The 16,166-nt window shown below is 61.9% G+C and overlaps 3 protein-coding genes across 3 annotated transcripts in view; all 3 read right to left on the bottom strand.

The window, feature by feature from the left end:
* LOC113202403 (synaptic vesicular amine transporter-like) overlaps nt 1–1,987 on the bottom strand; it is a 21,651-nt gene extending 19,664 nt beyond the window's left edge. Inside the window, exons 1-4 of the mRNA XM_026416606.2 lie at nt 1,777–1,987; nt 1,422–1,673; nt 307–424; nt 30–133 (exon numbers count right to left, since the gene is read on the bottom strand). Of these exons, the coding sequence (XP_026272391.1) occupies nt 30–133; nt 307–424; nt 1,422–1,527 (328 nt within the window). The 5' untranslated portion in view covers nt 1,528–1,673; nt 1,777–1,987. The remainder of the gene's footprint in view (nt 1–29; nt 134–306; nt 425–1,421; nt 1,674–1,776) is intronic.
* Nucleotides 1,988–4,025: 2,038 nt separating this feature from the next.
* Nucleotides 4,026–11,070, bottom strand: LOC113202412 (uncharacterized). The gene is made up of 9 exons (XM_026416614.2): nt 10,163–11,070; nt 8,219–8,347; nt 8,010–8,108; nt 7,091–7,822; nt 6,099–6,394; nt 5,837–6,016; nt 5,112–5,363; nt 4,860–5,022; nt 4,026–4,622 (listed from the first exon to the last, which is right to left on the bottom strand). The coding sequence occupies exons 1-9, from the start codon at nt 10,266–10,268 to the stop codon at nt 4,114–4,116; spliced, it is 2,466 nt and encodes an 821-aa protein (XP_026272399.2). The 5' UTR covers nt 10,269–11,070; the 3' UTR covers nt 4,026–4,113.
* Nucleotides 11,071–11,480: 410 nt separating this feature from the next.
* Nucleotides 11,481–16,166, bottom strand: part of LOC113202411 (lysyl oxidase homolog 3A-like) — a 6,091-nt gene continuing 1,405 nt past the window's right edge. The window contains exons 2-8 of the mRNA XM_026416613.2: nt 15,626–15,772; nt 15,317–15,540; nt 14,507–14,594; nt 12,667–12,930; nt 12,296–12,557; nt 11,869–12,121; nt 11,481–11,737 (exon numbers count right to left, since the gene is read on the bottom strand). Of these exons, the coding sequence (XP_026272398.2) occupies nt 11,615–11,737; nt 11,869–12,121; nt 12,296–12,557; nt 12,667–12,930; nt 14,507–14,594; nt 15,317–15,540; nt 15,626–15,772 (1,361 nt within the window). The 3' untranslated portion in view covers nt 11,481–11,614. The remainder of the gene's footprint in view (nt 11,738–11,868; nt 12,122–12,295; nt 12,558–12,666; nt 12,931–14,506; nt 14,595–15,316; nt 15,541–15,625; nt 15,773–16,166) is intronic.

The raw sequence follows: 16,166 nt of genomic DNA, 5'->3' as shown, positions 1-16,166 counted from the left end.
CACCGCGTTCTCCTCCTCCCCATCCTCACCGGCTCCGCACTTGCCCCTGCCGCGTCCTGGCCCCGGGCCGCAGCCGGCGGCGGGTGGCGGCGTGGTTGCTGCAGCAGCAACTCCAGCAGCAGACGACGCCGGCCTGGCACAGAAAATACCCGTCTAGCAGAGAGACAGCCAAGATTGGGAAGGGAAATCTGCCAAAGTGAGAGAGAAGGGCGGGCAGTATTTCTCTCTGGCGCCTTGATGTGAAATTAAACGGCTCGTCAGCGAAATAAAAATTGCTCTCCTCGGGCCGGACTGGGCTGGACTTACGTTGCTTTGGTCGAAGCGTTGTCCCCGCTGAGTCCGGCGGTCAGTGGGAACGGGTCCTGGGGCACCGGCGCCAGCACCAGGCCCTCCGGCGTCACCAGGTAGTCCGGGATGATGGGCACTGCGGACACGACACACGCAGCGGCCGGATGAGCGAACGACGGGCCGACGGCGGCAATACCCCGCGCGCAGGACGACAGACCAGACGCCGCCGTCCCTCGAGCGTGGAGTACCGCCGAGTCCAACAGCGTTAATTTCGCGACTCAGTGAACTTGCGAGCGACAACGTCTCGCCTTGAGAGGGGAGGGCGGGTTGGGTGCAGTGGAGGAGAGGTAATAGCTGGTGAGGCAGCCTCAGGGCTGCGTGGGGAAAAGGGGGGAGGGGGCGCAGGGGCGTGACACTGAGGGCCTCCCCTTAACCTTTGCATAACATGTAAAATACCCAACTTGGACCATAAAACGAAGTGGTTTCCAAAGAGGACAAAAAAGAACACCATGGAATATATACGTTTGTCCTTCCAGGTAAAAAATAAAAATGAGAAAAAAAAATCTAGCACGAAAAGGAAAAAATACCATGGCTGGTGTTTAACCTGGTCCCATCCCAAGGAAACCGTTTTACTCACGAAGACCTCATTGTGACCTCTGAGGTCACGGATCTTGCACTTGTGAGGTCATTAGTGAGGACATGAGTGCAAGAATCGTGACCTCGTAAGTCATAAAGAGGTCACAATGAGGTCTTCGTGGGAATCACGTTTTCCTAGGGATGTTTTTTGTTACACGTAAGAACCGCTGAAGCTACATCGCAGGTACGCGGGTTGTCCTCTCGTTCCTGGTCATGGCGCCTTACCGCCCGATCGAGTAGGCAAACCACACGCACCCTTGCATGCGTTTCCGTCTATGGAAGTGAAGAAAAGAGGGAGCGGGGGAGTCGGCCAAAAGAAAAAGGACACGACAATGATTCCACATCGACTGTGATGGGGCCAGGGGCATATTAAGTGGGTGGAAGGAGGCGGGCAACCACCCCTTGTCGGCCCTAGGTAGCAGCCTGAAAAGGCTATTTGAGCTACAAAACCGAAGTAGGCAACTTAGTCTACGCCGCCCTCATGAAGACTTGCTTACCTACTACGGTGAGCAGCATGTTGTCGAGGAGTAGCGACAGGTACACCAGCAGCAGGAGGAGGCTGCGGGGCTTGTCCTCCTGCAGCGCGCGCAGGAACCCCAGCATGATACCGACCGGATCAGCGGCGGGTCTGAGTCGTTCCCCTCTCCAGTGCTTTGTTGGCCCGCGTGATGCACCGACTCACCTTCACCTGCGTGCGGGGGACGGGGGCGGCTCCAAGTGCTGGTCGGTCAGATCTTGGGGCGAAAATACTGGAATTTTTCAGAAATTCGTCCTTAAAGATTTTTGTAATTTCCGATTTATTTTTTGCACATTTTTTTCAAAACAATTCCAAAACTTTTCACGAAACCTCACATTTCCAACCAGATGACTTGGGCCTCGTCGGCAGCCGGGTCCCTCGCACCTCGCATCAGCTGTTGCTCTCCCACCTTCTCTCCCCGCAGTTCCCGCAGCTCTCCATCTGCTCTCCGCGCGAGGCCTCCCCGGGCTACGCGAGCTCGACGCTGTTCTCGGAGGACTGACGGCTGCTGCGCCCCGCCCGGAGCCCCGGGCGCCCGGGGGACCCCCGCCGCCCCGCGGGCGGAGCCACAGGCGGAGCGGGGCGCGACCCCGGAGCAGGGTGACCAACGCACCAGGGGCGGCGGGGCGGGGGCGAGGCGGGCGGTGATGCGGAAGCCCTTGTCGCTTCCGGCGGGCCGCGCGAGCATGCATTTGCAGCATCTATCGACTTTCCTCGCCTAGCGTCACCTTCTTCTCATCGAGGAGCACCCACCATACTCACACACCCAGGAACTGGTATATCGTGTTCGCGTGTATTTGCGAGTATTTTCTCGCTCGCCCCAATGTTGGCAACGATGATGAATGGAGGGTCTGCGACCCCCTCCCCGCCTCGCCGCGCTCCTCCGCCCCACTCGACGGCCGCGAGGAGGGCGTTTCAACGCTATCTCCGCCGCACACTCTCGGCCGCACGCTCTGGCGCGCACCGCCGACGCGCCCCGCCCCGCCCCGCCGCGCACCCCGCGGGCGCCAAGCCACCTGCGCCCCCCGAGCGAACGCTCCCCCCCCCCCCCATCTCATTGGCAGAGCGCCCCCAGCGGGCGTTCACAACCACCAGGGTCTGCAGCACGGCCGCGAGCACGACGCACTCGCCGAACGCAGCTCATGAGCCGTGGGGATCCGGGAACAGCACGCTGAGCAAGCAAGAACACACACACACACATGCACGCACACAACTGGCAGACATTCGTAAACCGCACCGCTGCTGTGGCGCGGCCCCGTCATGTGTTGCAATTTAGTGTGGGGCCGACCAGCCGCCGGCCTGCGCAGCGGATTGGGAAAACAAACAGTGCTCACTCGCGGCCCTGTATTGCCCCCTCCCCCGCCTCTCCCTACTACTCTCCCTCCCCCGATCGGCCCCTGCGTTTATTTCTTCTCGGGCGCGCTGTGCACTCTAGTGTAAATGGTGTGTGTGGGGGAGGGGGGTAGGAAGCTAAACTGCGTGGCCGTAACCGCAGTGACACTATACGAGGTCCGTCACAGGCCCTCCTCGGCGTGCGAGACCCGCCCGTCGAAAACAAAAACTTTCGACTTCTGTTCCCCTCCTGCTCCTCCGCCCGGCGGGAGGCTGCAGGTTTCATCGACATTCAATTTCACCTGGTGCAGCTCGGGCAGCCCCGCCGGCAGCCAGGCGCCGGCCCGGAGTGTCGCCCCCCCCCCCCCCCCTGCTCTCCTCCCTCGCCGCATCCGCCCTCCTCCTCATCCCAGTCGCGGCCGCTCCGCTCGCCCACCCGAAACCGCTTTAAGCGCTCGACTTGAAACTTTGTGCAAAGAACGGTGCGATCGTTTTCGGCGAGGCCGAAGCAGCGCCAGTCCACACGGCAAGGCCGGTCTGTGCGAAACGGGGAGGCGAGGGGAGGAAGGAAAGACGGAAAAAGACTAGAATGCGAGCCTCTCGACGCCAGGCGCCGTGGACGCCACGGTCTCGATCGGTGCAGCTGCATCGCTGACGTCCACGGTACTTTTGTCCCTATCCCAAGTGCCCAGCAACCGACCAGCAGCTGCACACCGAGCCCAGCCGTCTCAGAAGCTAATGCGGGACTCAGTTTTGATTCTTCCAGGGCCAGGGCCCGGGCGCGACGGCGACGACGCCAGTGCGTTACGAGACGAGGGTCTCCCTATTCCGAGACGGAAAAAAAATACAGAAATGCTTGGAACGAACGCCGCAAACGGGAGAGAAAAGTCGTCAAGATCGATTTGGCGGTCGGGAAAATATTGCGGCCTGAAAAACCCGTTGGCTTTTAGCGACTAAGTACATTTCCGACCCCAGCTGGTGGGAGGTGCCCGCCCACCGCACCCTCCCCCGCACCCTCCGTTTCGTCCGCCGCACTCCCCGCCCCCGCCACGCCCATCCTCCAAGCTTCACACCCCTTCTCGCCCTGTACGCAAAACCCGCATCTGGGCCCGGCCGTGCTCGGCCCTGCCCTGCCCCGGGATCCAATAAGGGACTCGATTCAATTCATTATTCATTTCGTGGTTGACTGCGCGTCTGCTGTACGCTACGCGGCCGGGAGCTGAGGAAGATCATCGTGTAGGTGGCGGAGTGATTCACAACTCATCGTCCTCATTTATTCAGCACTGCAATGTACATAAAAGCCATCCTCTTCCTTCCTCGGGGCAGATCCAAGGTCGGGGCTAGAACCTCGTGACCTTGTGCGGCGAGGGCACGTCGTACCGCGGCAGGCTGCCGTCTGGGGTGAGCGGCGTGGTCGGCCTGGTCCGGTGGCCGTGGCGGTCCGAGTACACGTTGGGGCTGGCGGCCCTGGCGAGCCTGCCCCTGCTGCCCGCCAGCGACCCGCAGGGCCCGGCCCCGGACAGCGACACGCTGTCGTACAGGGCCGCCCCAGGCCCCGCCCCCAGCGCGACGCCCGCCCCGCCGCGCGCCGCCTCGCGGAAGGCCAGGTCCGTGATGCTCTGGTCGCGGGCGAAGGCGGGCAGCTGGGCGGCCAGCTTGTCCCGCACCATGGCGCCCGCCATGAGGTACGTCCTGGGCACGAACACGCCCAGCAGGACGGCGGTGGCCGCGGCCGTCACCCCGCCGCTCATGGCCGCGTCCCTCCACGCGTGGCTGCCCGCCAGGTACAGCGACACCCACGCGATCCACAGCGCCAGCAGCACCGCGGTGGTGGCCGCGAAGAACATGCCTGCCAACAAAAAAATATATGTGAGACAAGACTGGTAGTCTGTCTCTCCACGCTATGAAATGCTTCCCTAAGCTTTGTTAGTACTTTTCAAAAGATTTGGAGGTCTTTTAACTTTAAAAATTAAATTCCTTAAAAGTTTCTATTAAAGAAAACTCACAAAGTTAATTTGGTTTATTAAAATTTTATTCTTTTGCCCGAGGGGTACGCGGCGCGGCCATGACGCCCTTGCTGCCCTACCCTCGCGGTAGTTTCTCCTCGAGGTGGCGATGAAGGGCGCGGTGATGGCGAGGAGCGCGAGCAGGAGCAGGTCGTAGGAGAGCAGGATGAGGAAGCGTGGGCCGGACAGCCACCCGCAGACGGCCGGCGACAGCAGCAGGCTCAACTGCACGCTCAGCGCCACCTACACGTACAAAATGTTGTATCAGTTATCAAAAAATTCAACTGAAACTTTTCAATAGTGGAAAGGCTCAAAAGTCTCTCGTTCCATACCTGCACGGCCAGCGTGAAGAAGCACATGGCTGCCTGCAGGGGACCGGACACGTGCGACAGCAGTCCGCCGTCGTGGTCGCAGGCGGCCAGCATGAGCGCGCGGCCCAGCATGACGGAGAGCAGGAGCGAGTGCGCGAGCGGCGCGGCCAGCAGGCGCATCCCGCACAGCACCAGCCCCGAGCCCCGCGCGCAGTAGGGCAGCGCGCTCGCGTACGCCAGCAGCACGGCCAGCAGCAGCAGCAGGGACAGCGTCTGTGGGACAAAGCGGCCAGCGTCAGAACAGGGATCAGCATGACGGACAGCAGGAGCGGCCCGGTTGCACCATTGTGCCACCTAGCTCCTCCGTAGTTAGGCTGTACCGGGTTCCCTGTTCGCGCGGATTCGTAAATGCGTCAGGCGGCATGACGGGCAGTAACTGCGATCATCCATCCAGAAAGCACGCCCGTCGCTCGCCCTCATGAACCTGACAAGTTTCAGCATATGTGAGCGCTTAAAGCGCCTGGTAGGTAGGCAACATCGACCCTACAGTGCATGCGTGTATCGCGGGGTGGCCTACCCCGACTATCGCAGGCGCCGAGCTCCCGCAAAATCGGACGTCCTCCTATGGACGACCCGATAGGCATTACCGCCACCCGCCCTCAAGTCAAGCGCAGTCTGTCGATTTTAAAACAATCTGACAGGGACATTTAATTAATGGATCGTGTGTATTTTTGCAGTCAACTTACGGCGGATCCCTCCAGGATGTCACCCGCGAGGATTCTCGTGGCTATGAAGAAGGCCACCGCCGTGGCGCACATGGTCCCCAGGACGGCGACGGTGAGCACGGTGGCCACCCAGGCCTCGCGCACCCACTCCACCTCGCCGCTGGCCAGCAGCAGGGGGCAGTCCACCGTCTCCAGGTCAGCCTGAGCCGGCAAAGTGGGTGGACGATTAGGAATGGTGTTCTTGGAGTACTTTATCAAACACCCCGGCGACGATGGTGCCCACCTTGGCGAGAGCGTCGTCCGGGATGGTCCATATGCCGCCGCGGTAGTGGGCGAGCGGCACCAGCGGTCGTCCCGGGCCGGGCGAGCGCAGCAGGAGGAAGGTGGCCGAGGCCGCGGCCCTGGAGGCGACCTCGTCCTGACGCACCTCGAGCAGCCGCGTGACGGCGGCCTCGTCCTGCGGCGGCAGCGACGCTCGGAGCTCCTCCAGCAGCAGCCCCGTCGGCGGCAGGCGCCCGCACACCTGCCCCGACGGCCCCGACGCCGCCGCCGGCGTGCCCGTCGACGTCGAGTTTTCATCTGCATCCGCAAACAAGGGACGAGACAAGGTCTGATGAAATGTTCGGCGGGATTTTGCGTGCGGCCCGAGTTTCCCCGCCTTTCTTTTTTTCCCGCTCACACACTCTCCCCCTTCTCTCACGCAGCGGGGCACACTCTCGCCTTTTGTCGCGACCTCCCTCCCCACGCTCCCGCCCATCTCCGGGGTGCACGCGCACCCGCCGGCCCCGCCCAGCCTGGAGAGAAAGGGAAGAGCGGCCTCGAGCGACCTTTTCCCCCTCAGTAGGTAGGAGGATCGGAAGTCTCTTATTCTCGGCACCTTATTTCCCTCCGTGCCGCCAGGCCGAGCCGAACCTTAACCCCACTCTCCCATCCCATCCCTCCCTTTTATTTCGCGTTCCCTTCCCCTCTTTCACCAAAGGGCGGGATCAGATTGGAAAATCTCACATGTACATGATATCTGAAGCGCTGTGTCTCGGGAACAGAGCCAGATTATGTACGGTAAGAGTATCCCGCTCCCACTTTTGCAGTTGGCTGAACCTACCGCATTGATTTATGCGGCGGGGTTACTTAACACTGCTAACACTTCGCTCCATCCAGACTTCGGCGTCATGGTCAGGGTCGATGTATTAGAGCACACCAAACCAGCCCGCACGTATGTGTTTGTGTGAGTGCGTTTGACTAGAAGTAAAAAAGAGTCTGTATTATAGACCTCACCTGCAGACTGTCCTTCGCAGAACGCCGACATTCCCTCCTTGAGCAGGTCGGCGGCTTGCAGCAGCGCGCGGCCCACGGCCAGGAAGTCGTTCAGCCCCACGGCGGCCGCCACGTCCTCCGGGTCCGGCGGAAAGGGGACGGCGACGGCGTCGTCGGACTGGTTGTGGGCCTGCTCGCCGAGCCGCGCCATGAGCGCGCGCAGCGGCGACATGTCCGGGACCAGCACCAGCGCGTCGCGGGGCAGCGGCGTGGCCTCGGACCAGATGCCGTCGGGCGGCGCCAGGATGAGCTGCGGGACGGGGCCCTCGACGGGCACGAGCACGTGGTCGCGGAGCATGCGGCGCAGCGCGGCCTCGGCGCCCACCAGGACGCGCGCGCGCGAGGACGGCCCCGACCACCGGAAGCCGTCGGGCGCGTGGCCGCGGCGCGCGCACACGCCGCGCAGCCGGGCGTTCTCCACGGCCTGGTCGGCGAGGTGCTCGGCCGCGTCGAGGTGGTGCTCGCCGACCGGGCCGTCGTCGTCGTCATCATCCCGGCCGTCGTCCTGGTGCACGCTGGAGGTGAGGACGTCCGCGGCTGGCCAGGGTCCCGCGGCCAACAGGGTGCCGAGCGCGTTGCCGTACTGCGGCTCCGGGTCCGGCGACTCCGGCACGCCCCACAACGCCTGCGTCAGCCCGGAGCAGAGCTCGGAGACGGACTCGGAGCGAGACAGGTCTTCTCCCGTTAGCACACCTGCACTCACCAGGGGGAAAAGTTCGATAAGAGATGTAGAGAAGGAATTGTAAAGTTGTATGGTCATTTTTTAAGATTTGAAAAGGTTTTCGCCGACATAAAAATCAGGTTTAACGTCAAAAGGCACAAGCAACAAGAAATGAGAACGGCCGAAACTATGAAGATGACCATATTAACCGACGCTTACCTAAAGAGTAGTGATGTTCGCAATCAAGGTCCACGAAAGCACCAACCAACACCTTCCTGGCCACGCTGGGGCTGGCACACGAGTTCACTATCCGCAGCCCTGGGAGGACACATAAAGTCTCCTGGTTCACTCCGACTTCATCCCGACACCGAGGATGTCTGCGTCCTTTTGCATGTGCCCCCCACCCCCTTCCCCCCGTGTCTCCTTACCCACATCCACGTCAGGGACGTACTGGTGTCGGCGCAGGACCTCCAGGACGTGCACCGCCGCCACGGAGAGGCGCCGGCCCCGGGGGACCTCCGCCGAGCAGCCGGGCCCCGCCTGCAGGGGGAGGAGCGCTGTCGACAACAACCCACCTTGGTTAGTTCCTTGCACCCCCCGCTGGGGCTGGGGAGCGCCGCGCAGCGCCCCGCACCATTCCACTGAGTTACAGTAAACAATATTGGGCGTCTTGCGAGATAAATACGCGCGCCTCCGCGTGAATACACCTGAATACACCACATAGCAAGTAATATCGGGGGTCGGGCGGGGGTGACTACCCACACCTTCTCAGCAGGGAGCACCAAGCCCCGGGGGGGGGGGGGGGGCTGTGGCTGGAGAGCAGCACCATCCCTCTTTCTATCTCCTCCCCCTTCCCACCCAGTGCGTTTAACGGCCCGTAAAGCAGCATTACATAACGCTGGCGACCGTAAAGGCCCGGGGCGCGTCCACGGGATGCCTCGATCCTCCTCCTCCTTCACCACCCCCACCGCCCCCACCTCCCCTCCCGCCCCTGCACGCCCGCGCTGCGCCCTCCACTTGCGTCTCATATCGAGCCAGCAGCTGCGTTACGGCTGCCAACAGTGGAAAGTCCAAAAGGCTCGCCCGCGGAGAGGCGTTCCTCCGGCCCGATCAGCAAGAAAACAGCAAACCCCCCGCTTTTGTCGTTTCGTTCCGCCTCCAGCGTGTTTTCAGCAGGGCGCCTCTTCTCCGCGGAAACAGAAACGGCATCATAGGAATCGCTAGCGGTGCACAAACGTAAAAATAAACAGAAGTAAAAAAGATTAATGCTTTTGCTACAATATAGCTAATGCGTTATTTAGTTGTGGCCTTAAGGGTTAGCCGCGCTGACACACTAAAAATGGAAAAGGAAAATTTCGTATCTAGGGGCGATGCGTTCTTAAGCACATCTCTAGCAGATGCAAATTTGCACGAGACACAAATAAAGACATTTGTACCTAGTATAGGTACAAATTGCAACTTTTTAGATACAAATTTGCATCCGGTTGCGATGTGCTTGAGAACGCATCGATACTAGTCACAAAAATTGTCCTTTCTCCATTTAGAGTGCAGGTTGGCAGGTGGCGCGCGTCCCCGCCGTCGCCTCGTTGTCAAGCGCTTCATTACTCGCGTCCTCGGTGCCTCTCCAGAGCGCCGGAGAGCGCCCCCACCCCCACCTCTCTCAGAACACTCCGGTACACGAGTGCGAGGTCGGCTTTACGCTGTGATGATCAGGTGTGAGAGGGCGTGCGGGGTGTTTGCTCTTTAATTCAGAGGTCGCTTTTTAGGCCGACTTCAGCTTGGCATATATTTGCCGTACTATTTTTTTTTTCAACTGGAAATTTGCGGCATGGAGTTATCTTCGTAGACATCCAGGCACGCACGCGAAGAGTCTGCGCTGTACTCTGGGTGTATCAGAGCGGACGCCGCAGTGTTGCGGGTTTGCATACTCCCTCCGCCCGTAAAGGTGCCATGGCCCCCCTCCCTGCCCTGCAGCGTGTGGTGGGTATGCATGCCATCCAGCAACATCGCGTCGGCTGCTCTGCCACACCCGGCACGTTGCGTGCGCCTATTGGTATGAGCACATATACTATGATGCAGTGCTGCAGTTGCCAGGTAAGTAGGCGAATATTCCTCAAGATGCACCTGTTCAACGCGTGTGTCATTGACGCCTGAGTACCAGGCAAGAAATAATTTCCCGTGTGTGGACTTTTGTTTAGTATTCAGACTTCGATATGCCTCCCACTGCTTCACTCAGGTGCAGGATCTTGGGAAGTGTTTGCCTACTTTTATCTTCTAAGGTGAGGGCATCTGTTCTGCGTGCACTACTACTCAAAATTGAATCGTGTGTGTTTTCGAGCTTACATTCGAGGACGGTTTCTTGCTGCTCTTACCTGTGACGATGGCGTCCCCCCGGATGGCGAGGTCCTCCTCCACCTCCCCGCACTGGGCCCGCGCCCGGGCCGAGAGGAGGAGGAGCGCCAGCAGCAGCCGAGCCATCGTCACTCGCTCGGCGTCTCTCACATGTCGCAGCGCAACTCGACTCGCCCTCCACGTCGCGGTATGTAGTTGTCACTCTCGTCGCCACTCGTCACTCACTGGTTGTCACTCGCGCATCGCGGCTCTCCGCTGCTCCGTGTAGCACTTTGGCGCTGGTCATACTACTTCTCGTCACTCGGTTCTACTTGCAGCCGACGGATTCCCCGTCACTCACCGGCGCCCTGCTCTCCACGGCCACACCGACCGCACGGTCGTCGTCACCCTCACTCGACTTCACTCCACGTCACTCCATTGGGCCTGGGCCCCTACGCCCGCTCCACGTCACTCCCGTGCTCCGCCGTCACCTCCACTTGTCGTCACTGCACTATGGGCCCCGCGTACGCCACTCCGGGCCATGAGCACGGCGGCGTGATGTCTCCGAGCGGCTTTGCTCGGCCCCCCATGGGCGGTGCCGAGGGGGCGGCGGCGAGGGTGGCGCCGCGCCGTGCCGAGGGAGCGCCTCGCCAGGACCCAGCGACGGCCTGCTCTCGAGGTGGACACACTTGATTTCCGGCGACCCCGCTCCCGTCGGCTCGAGGAGGGGCGGGCCGGGACAACGACTTCCTTCCGCCTCGAGGGAGGCCCAGCCTTTGGCTGCCTGTGGCCCCCTGCAGCGCCGCTGTACCTCGCGCTGAACCCTGCCGTCCTGGCGCGCGGCGGCCCCGGGGCAGCCCTGGCGGCGAGGCAAGGCGTGGACTGGGTCCTTCCCCGCGTCGGGCGCGCCCGCACACAGCGAGTCCGGTCTGGCACCATCCGGTCGGCGGGGCGGGGGCGGGTGCCCCGAAGTGGCCGGTCGGGTGGCGGGGGCCGCGGGGGCCGCTCAGCCGACAAGAAGCCCCGCGCTAATCCAATATGGCGTATGGCCCTCGTCCCTCGCCACTCCACCTGGTCGGGCCGGGTACGGCGGGGGCAGGGAAGGGAGGGACGGACCGAACCCCCGCCGCGCCCCGCCCTTCACAGCCCCTGCCCCGCCCCGCCACGTCACCGGTGCGCCCTCTGCGAGACCAGCAATTAGAAGGGCCGCACGGCGGGCGCAGCAGGCAGGGGCGACCATTACCGGCCCGCCCCCGCCTCGCCCTCGCCGAGGCCCAGCAGTACATCGAGGCCCCTGTCTCGACGCGACCCTTGGCTTCATCCGACGAGTTGGGAAGGGGACACTCTGGGTGAAAAGCATTGCAGCACAGCCATTGGATTTTATTATCTCGATTAGTAGGAACAGACTTTTTTTATTTTTTCTGCGGTAGCGGCGACTGCAGACTTGGTAATCTTCTATTTTCTGACAAAAGCGCCCGAGTACGCGTCGCGCGTCATGGCCTCTCGTGACGGCAGTTGTAAACAGTCGCGAAGGACTCTGTGTAGAGGAGGCTGCAGCGGGCGGCGTTGTTCTCGAACGTCATCTCGCCGACCTTGAACTCCGGATTGACGGCGACCTGGAACCGAGACAAACAATCACGCCTCGAAAGCTCAGAGTAAACCACAGACATTATTCTCGTGATAACCTTATCATTGGTCTGCAAGCTCTGTCTGCCAGTAATTGCCCCCAGGGATTATTGCATCTTACCCGGAGCGTGTACATCCCCGGGTCCAGGTCCGAGATGTCGACCCACTGGCAGTCTATGTTGTGGCGGTAGATGTCGGAGCAGTTGACGGTGATGCCCTGGTCGCCGAAGTTGGCGCACGCGTACACGGGCTTGGCGCCGTGCACGCACTGGTTGTCCTCGAGGCAGAAGGACGCCTTATGACCCTCGGCCACGCGCACGCCGCGGCTGTCTAGCACGTCGAACGTGGCGAACACCTCCATGCTGTGGTAGTGCCTGGCGATACACATTTTTAAAATCAAAATTTGACTGTAGACAGCTCTTTTTCGACGGGAAGAGAAAATTGCTGTTACGCAATGTTGGTAGTGATGGTCAACAAATTGCTCTTCCCATGTCGGAAACAGTGTACAGAAGAACCGTGGCGGCCTCGCGGCCTCGGCTCAGACTTACATGTGACAGGCGTGCCACTCCCACAGGTGCTTAGGGATGAAGGGCCTAAAGTCCTCCGTGCCGGCGTTGATGATCCTGGCCGTGAAGCGGAGCAGGCGCCGCGTCTCCAGGTGCCAGTTGGCCGAGTCCTCCTCGCGCAACTTGTACGCCGAGGAGGCGAGGCAGTTCTCCTCCATGGCGCACTGCAGGAAGAAGAGCTGGCGGTCCTCCAGGTGCGCCGACCGTGTCAGCTCCTCGTAGTCGAAAACCAGGTCGGCGATCTCTGACCGGGGGAGGGGGACAGCAGATGGATGTTTTCATTAAGAATCGGGCGCGCGTCGGCGACAGCTGTCGCCGTGAGCGATTTGTGCGAGAGCGGGGGAGGGACTCACTCTGGGAGCAGATGACGGCGGCGATGTTCTCCTTCCGCCCGGGGCAGGCGTCGCGGCTCAGCCCGCGCCCCAGGGAGTCGTGCAGGCACAGCGACAGCGAGGACTCGTTGCCGTGGCACGAGACGCCGCTCAGCCCGATGTGCGAGGCGTTGCCGCCGAAGAAGTCCGTCTGCACGGCGGAGCGCGCGTAGCCCAGCCCGAGCTCGGCGCACACCACGCCCGCCTCCAGCAGGCTCCAGCCATCGCCGCACACCGCGGACCACTCTGCGGGGCAGGTGCCAAGGGGTCAGGGTCGCGGGCGTGCTACGGACCAGGGTGCTGCGCGCCCTGCCAGAGCGCCCAGGGCCGTCCGCACCGGAACGAGAATGGATGAAAGATGGGGTCCGGGCGTGGCGGGACAGAGGAGCACCACTTCCGAGAGACAGTGCTGCCGAGCGGGTGGAATTTGGGGGGGGGGGGGCAAAGGCGGGTGGGAACACGCACAGCAGCGCGTGGACTCGACCCCGCTCCTCAAAGGGGAAGGCCGCGGTGCCCGGTGCCACGAGCGTCGCGCGACAACGGACAAACATGTCGCCAACACGCACCTGCTTGCTTACCTTTGTCGTCGGGCTACTCGAAATTCCGGGCTGTGAAGTGTGAAGATGGGAAGCTGTTGTCGTGGGTTCGTCTGACAGGTGCGGAGATGGAGCAACACATGGGGGTGGTAATCGCCCCGACTCCACCCCACTCCGACTGATAATGCATTCCCAGCCCTGCCCTGCCCGGCCCTCAGTCTGTCAGCCTGTCGGCCTCCGCGAGTGTCAGGAGGGGGAGCGCGGCACTTGCTCGCTTGCTCTGCTAGGGCCGAGACGTGAGCCCCGACAACCACAACCCGGTGCCGGGGCCCGCGGCGGCGGCGCCCCGAACACGCTTCATTCAACTTCAACATCAACTAACTTCAAGCTCCACCTCAACTTGTTACCCTTCGCTGCTTTCCGGCTGACCCTCCCTCCCACACGCCGGCGCCGCTCGCCCGCCAAGGCCGCGCGGTGCCGCGGGAGCTGCAGCTCCGGCCCGCCGCCCTCCCACGCCGCGCCCCCGTCTAAGGTCATGGGATTCGTCTGCTCGGGATCGTCTCCATCCCACACTAGTCATGCGCATCTCGCGATCGAACGTGCCATTGCCGGCTCCTCGCGCCCAAAGGAATCCGGGCGAGATGACACACGCCTGGCGCCTGGCTGCTGGGCACCTTCGGCAGCTCCCACACAACGGGGGTCGCCCGGCCCGACCAAACGTGGCTCGCAGCCGGGCGACTTGGCCTGAGCCGAGCAGGACTTGTACAGGCCGGTGACACTTACCAAAGTTGCGAAAATTCAAATGTGACTAATCCTTTAAGCAATTTAAGACCAAACTGAGACGGTGTCATTCTTTCTAAACTTCTATACGCTGGGCGCCCGTTCCCTGACCATAAGAAAACCAGTCGCGCACGCTGAGTGGCGCCGTCTCTTACCGCCTAACGACCGAAGGATAGGCCACCCGCCCAATCGACGTGGCTAATTGTTGCCTAACCACCAGGCGCCTCAACTCATCAAGCAACTCACGCCAGCTGTGTAATGTCGGCCTTCTCATTCGCCTTCTAAACCAACTCTGATAATCAACCTTGGTAAAAATTAGAAATGTTACGCGCGGATTCTGATCAGGTCAGGTTCTTCTCGCGTTTAACCGTGCGGTCACGGCGGCAGGGCGAGACCATAGTGCTCAGGAGCGGGAGTCGCCGAAGCAAGGTCGGCAGTGTAAGTGAGTGCAGAGAGATCACATGGCTTCAGGGGGTCTGACGTCACCGCCTTGGTGGTGGACTCACCGCCGCCCTTGGTGCGGACCTCGACGCGGCCCTCCTCCCTGGTGCGGCCGCCGGCCAGCCGGACGAGCAGCCGCCCGCCCACGGCGTCCTGTGGACAGAGAACAGGAACTTGTGTCAGGTGTTTCAGAGCGGACACCGCAGTGTTCCCGTGGTGTTGCGGGTTTGCCTACTCCCTTCGCCCGTAAGGCGCCATAGCCCCCCGCGGCCTCGCACACCACCGTAGTGTCCGCTCTGAAACACCCGATACGTACGCATGGTTTTACGATGTGATCCTTCCACCACCGGCCCGGTGCTGTCCTCAAACCGTGGGCAGCTCAAAGGGGGAGGTGTTGCCCCTGTGTGGAGAGACACTATCTACCCTCCCACGCCGTCTTCCTTTTCACCGCACTCGCCTCCCAGAAGGCAAAACTTTGGGAAAGAGTTGGCCGATAAACTCGTCATTGCCCAACTTTCCGGTCACGTCGCGACCCCCCGGTCCCCCCTCAAATACAGCTTCCGCGGTGCACTGTGGAAAACAACCCTCAACACCACCGCTTCCTTCAGGGTTGGGCGAGGCAGGCGACTGCATGAACTTTCCATGATTTCTCAACTTGTTATTTCTCCTCCGTGTAAATTATACGCCCTTCAGCCCTAGCTTCCTCACGGGGACCCCCTTTCTCTCTCTTCTAACCATTTCTTCTTTGCCAGAGGCGATGCGCTGCGCCCCATATTCCCTTACTTCCCTTTAATTTTTCTCCCCCACACGGGAAGGCGGTCAGGGTGGGGGAGGACGGCCCCTCCACCCCGGCCACGGCCGCCGCGCCGGCTCACCTTGATGCGCGTCTTGGGCTTCCACCTTGGTCGCCCCTCCTCCTCCCCGCCGTCCTCCTCGAGCGCCTGGGGCCGGTCAACGCCGTCCAGGTCAGGGTCGAGGCAGACGACGCCCGCCGACTCGCTGTGGCTGCAGTCCGAGCTGCCCCAGCCCTCGGCCGTCCTGCAGTCGGCCAGCTCGCGCTCCGTGCCCTCGCACAGGACGTTGTCCATCCAGAAGCGCCCTGCAGGTAGGCAGCCCAACGTCCACCGTTATTCAGAGATGCACCACCTTCCCCAGCTGGCGCCAGGACTTCCATGCTCACGTACTCCTGGAAGGGCCGTAAGCCGAGCTATGCGTCGCCCTGAGGACGCCGTCGAAGCCCAGCTGGCGGCAGACGACCTGGGCGTCCTGCAAATCCCACTCGTCGTCGCACACCGCGCCCCACTTGCCCATGTGGTGGATCTCCACGTTGCCTGCAACAGAAGGGCGTGGAGTACAAGAGTCGCTCTGGAGTGGCGCCGGCGCGGCGGCGAAGGAGGGCCCTTCACGCCAAGGACAGGCGGGAGGCGGCGGCGCGGCGGGCGCGGAGAGCGGAGGCGGCACCTCCACGCCACGCCATACGAGACACCAGACACCTGAAACACTATAATGGAGCGGGGTCACGGCGGTGTCACTTGCATAGAGGGGACAGCACGGGCCGGGCGGGGGCCGGCAGGGCAGAGCCGTTCAATAAGGCAAAGTTTTCGGCTCTTACCCGGTTCTTCCCCCCCCCGCTGTGAAGTGTGAAGATGGGAAGCTGTTGTCGTGGGTTCGTCTGACAGGTGCGGAGATGGAGCAACACATGGGGGTGGTAATCGCCCCGACTCC

Source organism: Frankliniella occidentalis, unplaced genomic scaffold (assembly GCF_000697945.3).
Source record: "Frankliniella occidentalis isolate FOCC.00 unplaced genomic scaffold, Focc_3.1 Scaffold36, whole genome shotgun sequence".
Taxonomy (NCBI): domain Eukaryota; kingdom Metazoa; phylum Arthropoda; class Insecta; order Thysanoptera; family Thripidae; genus Frankliniella; species Frankliniella occidentalis.
Note: the sequence above shows the minus strand (reverse complement) of the source record. Positions and strands in the feature narration are given on the sequence as shown.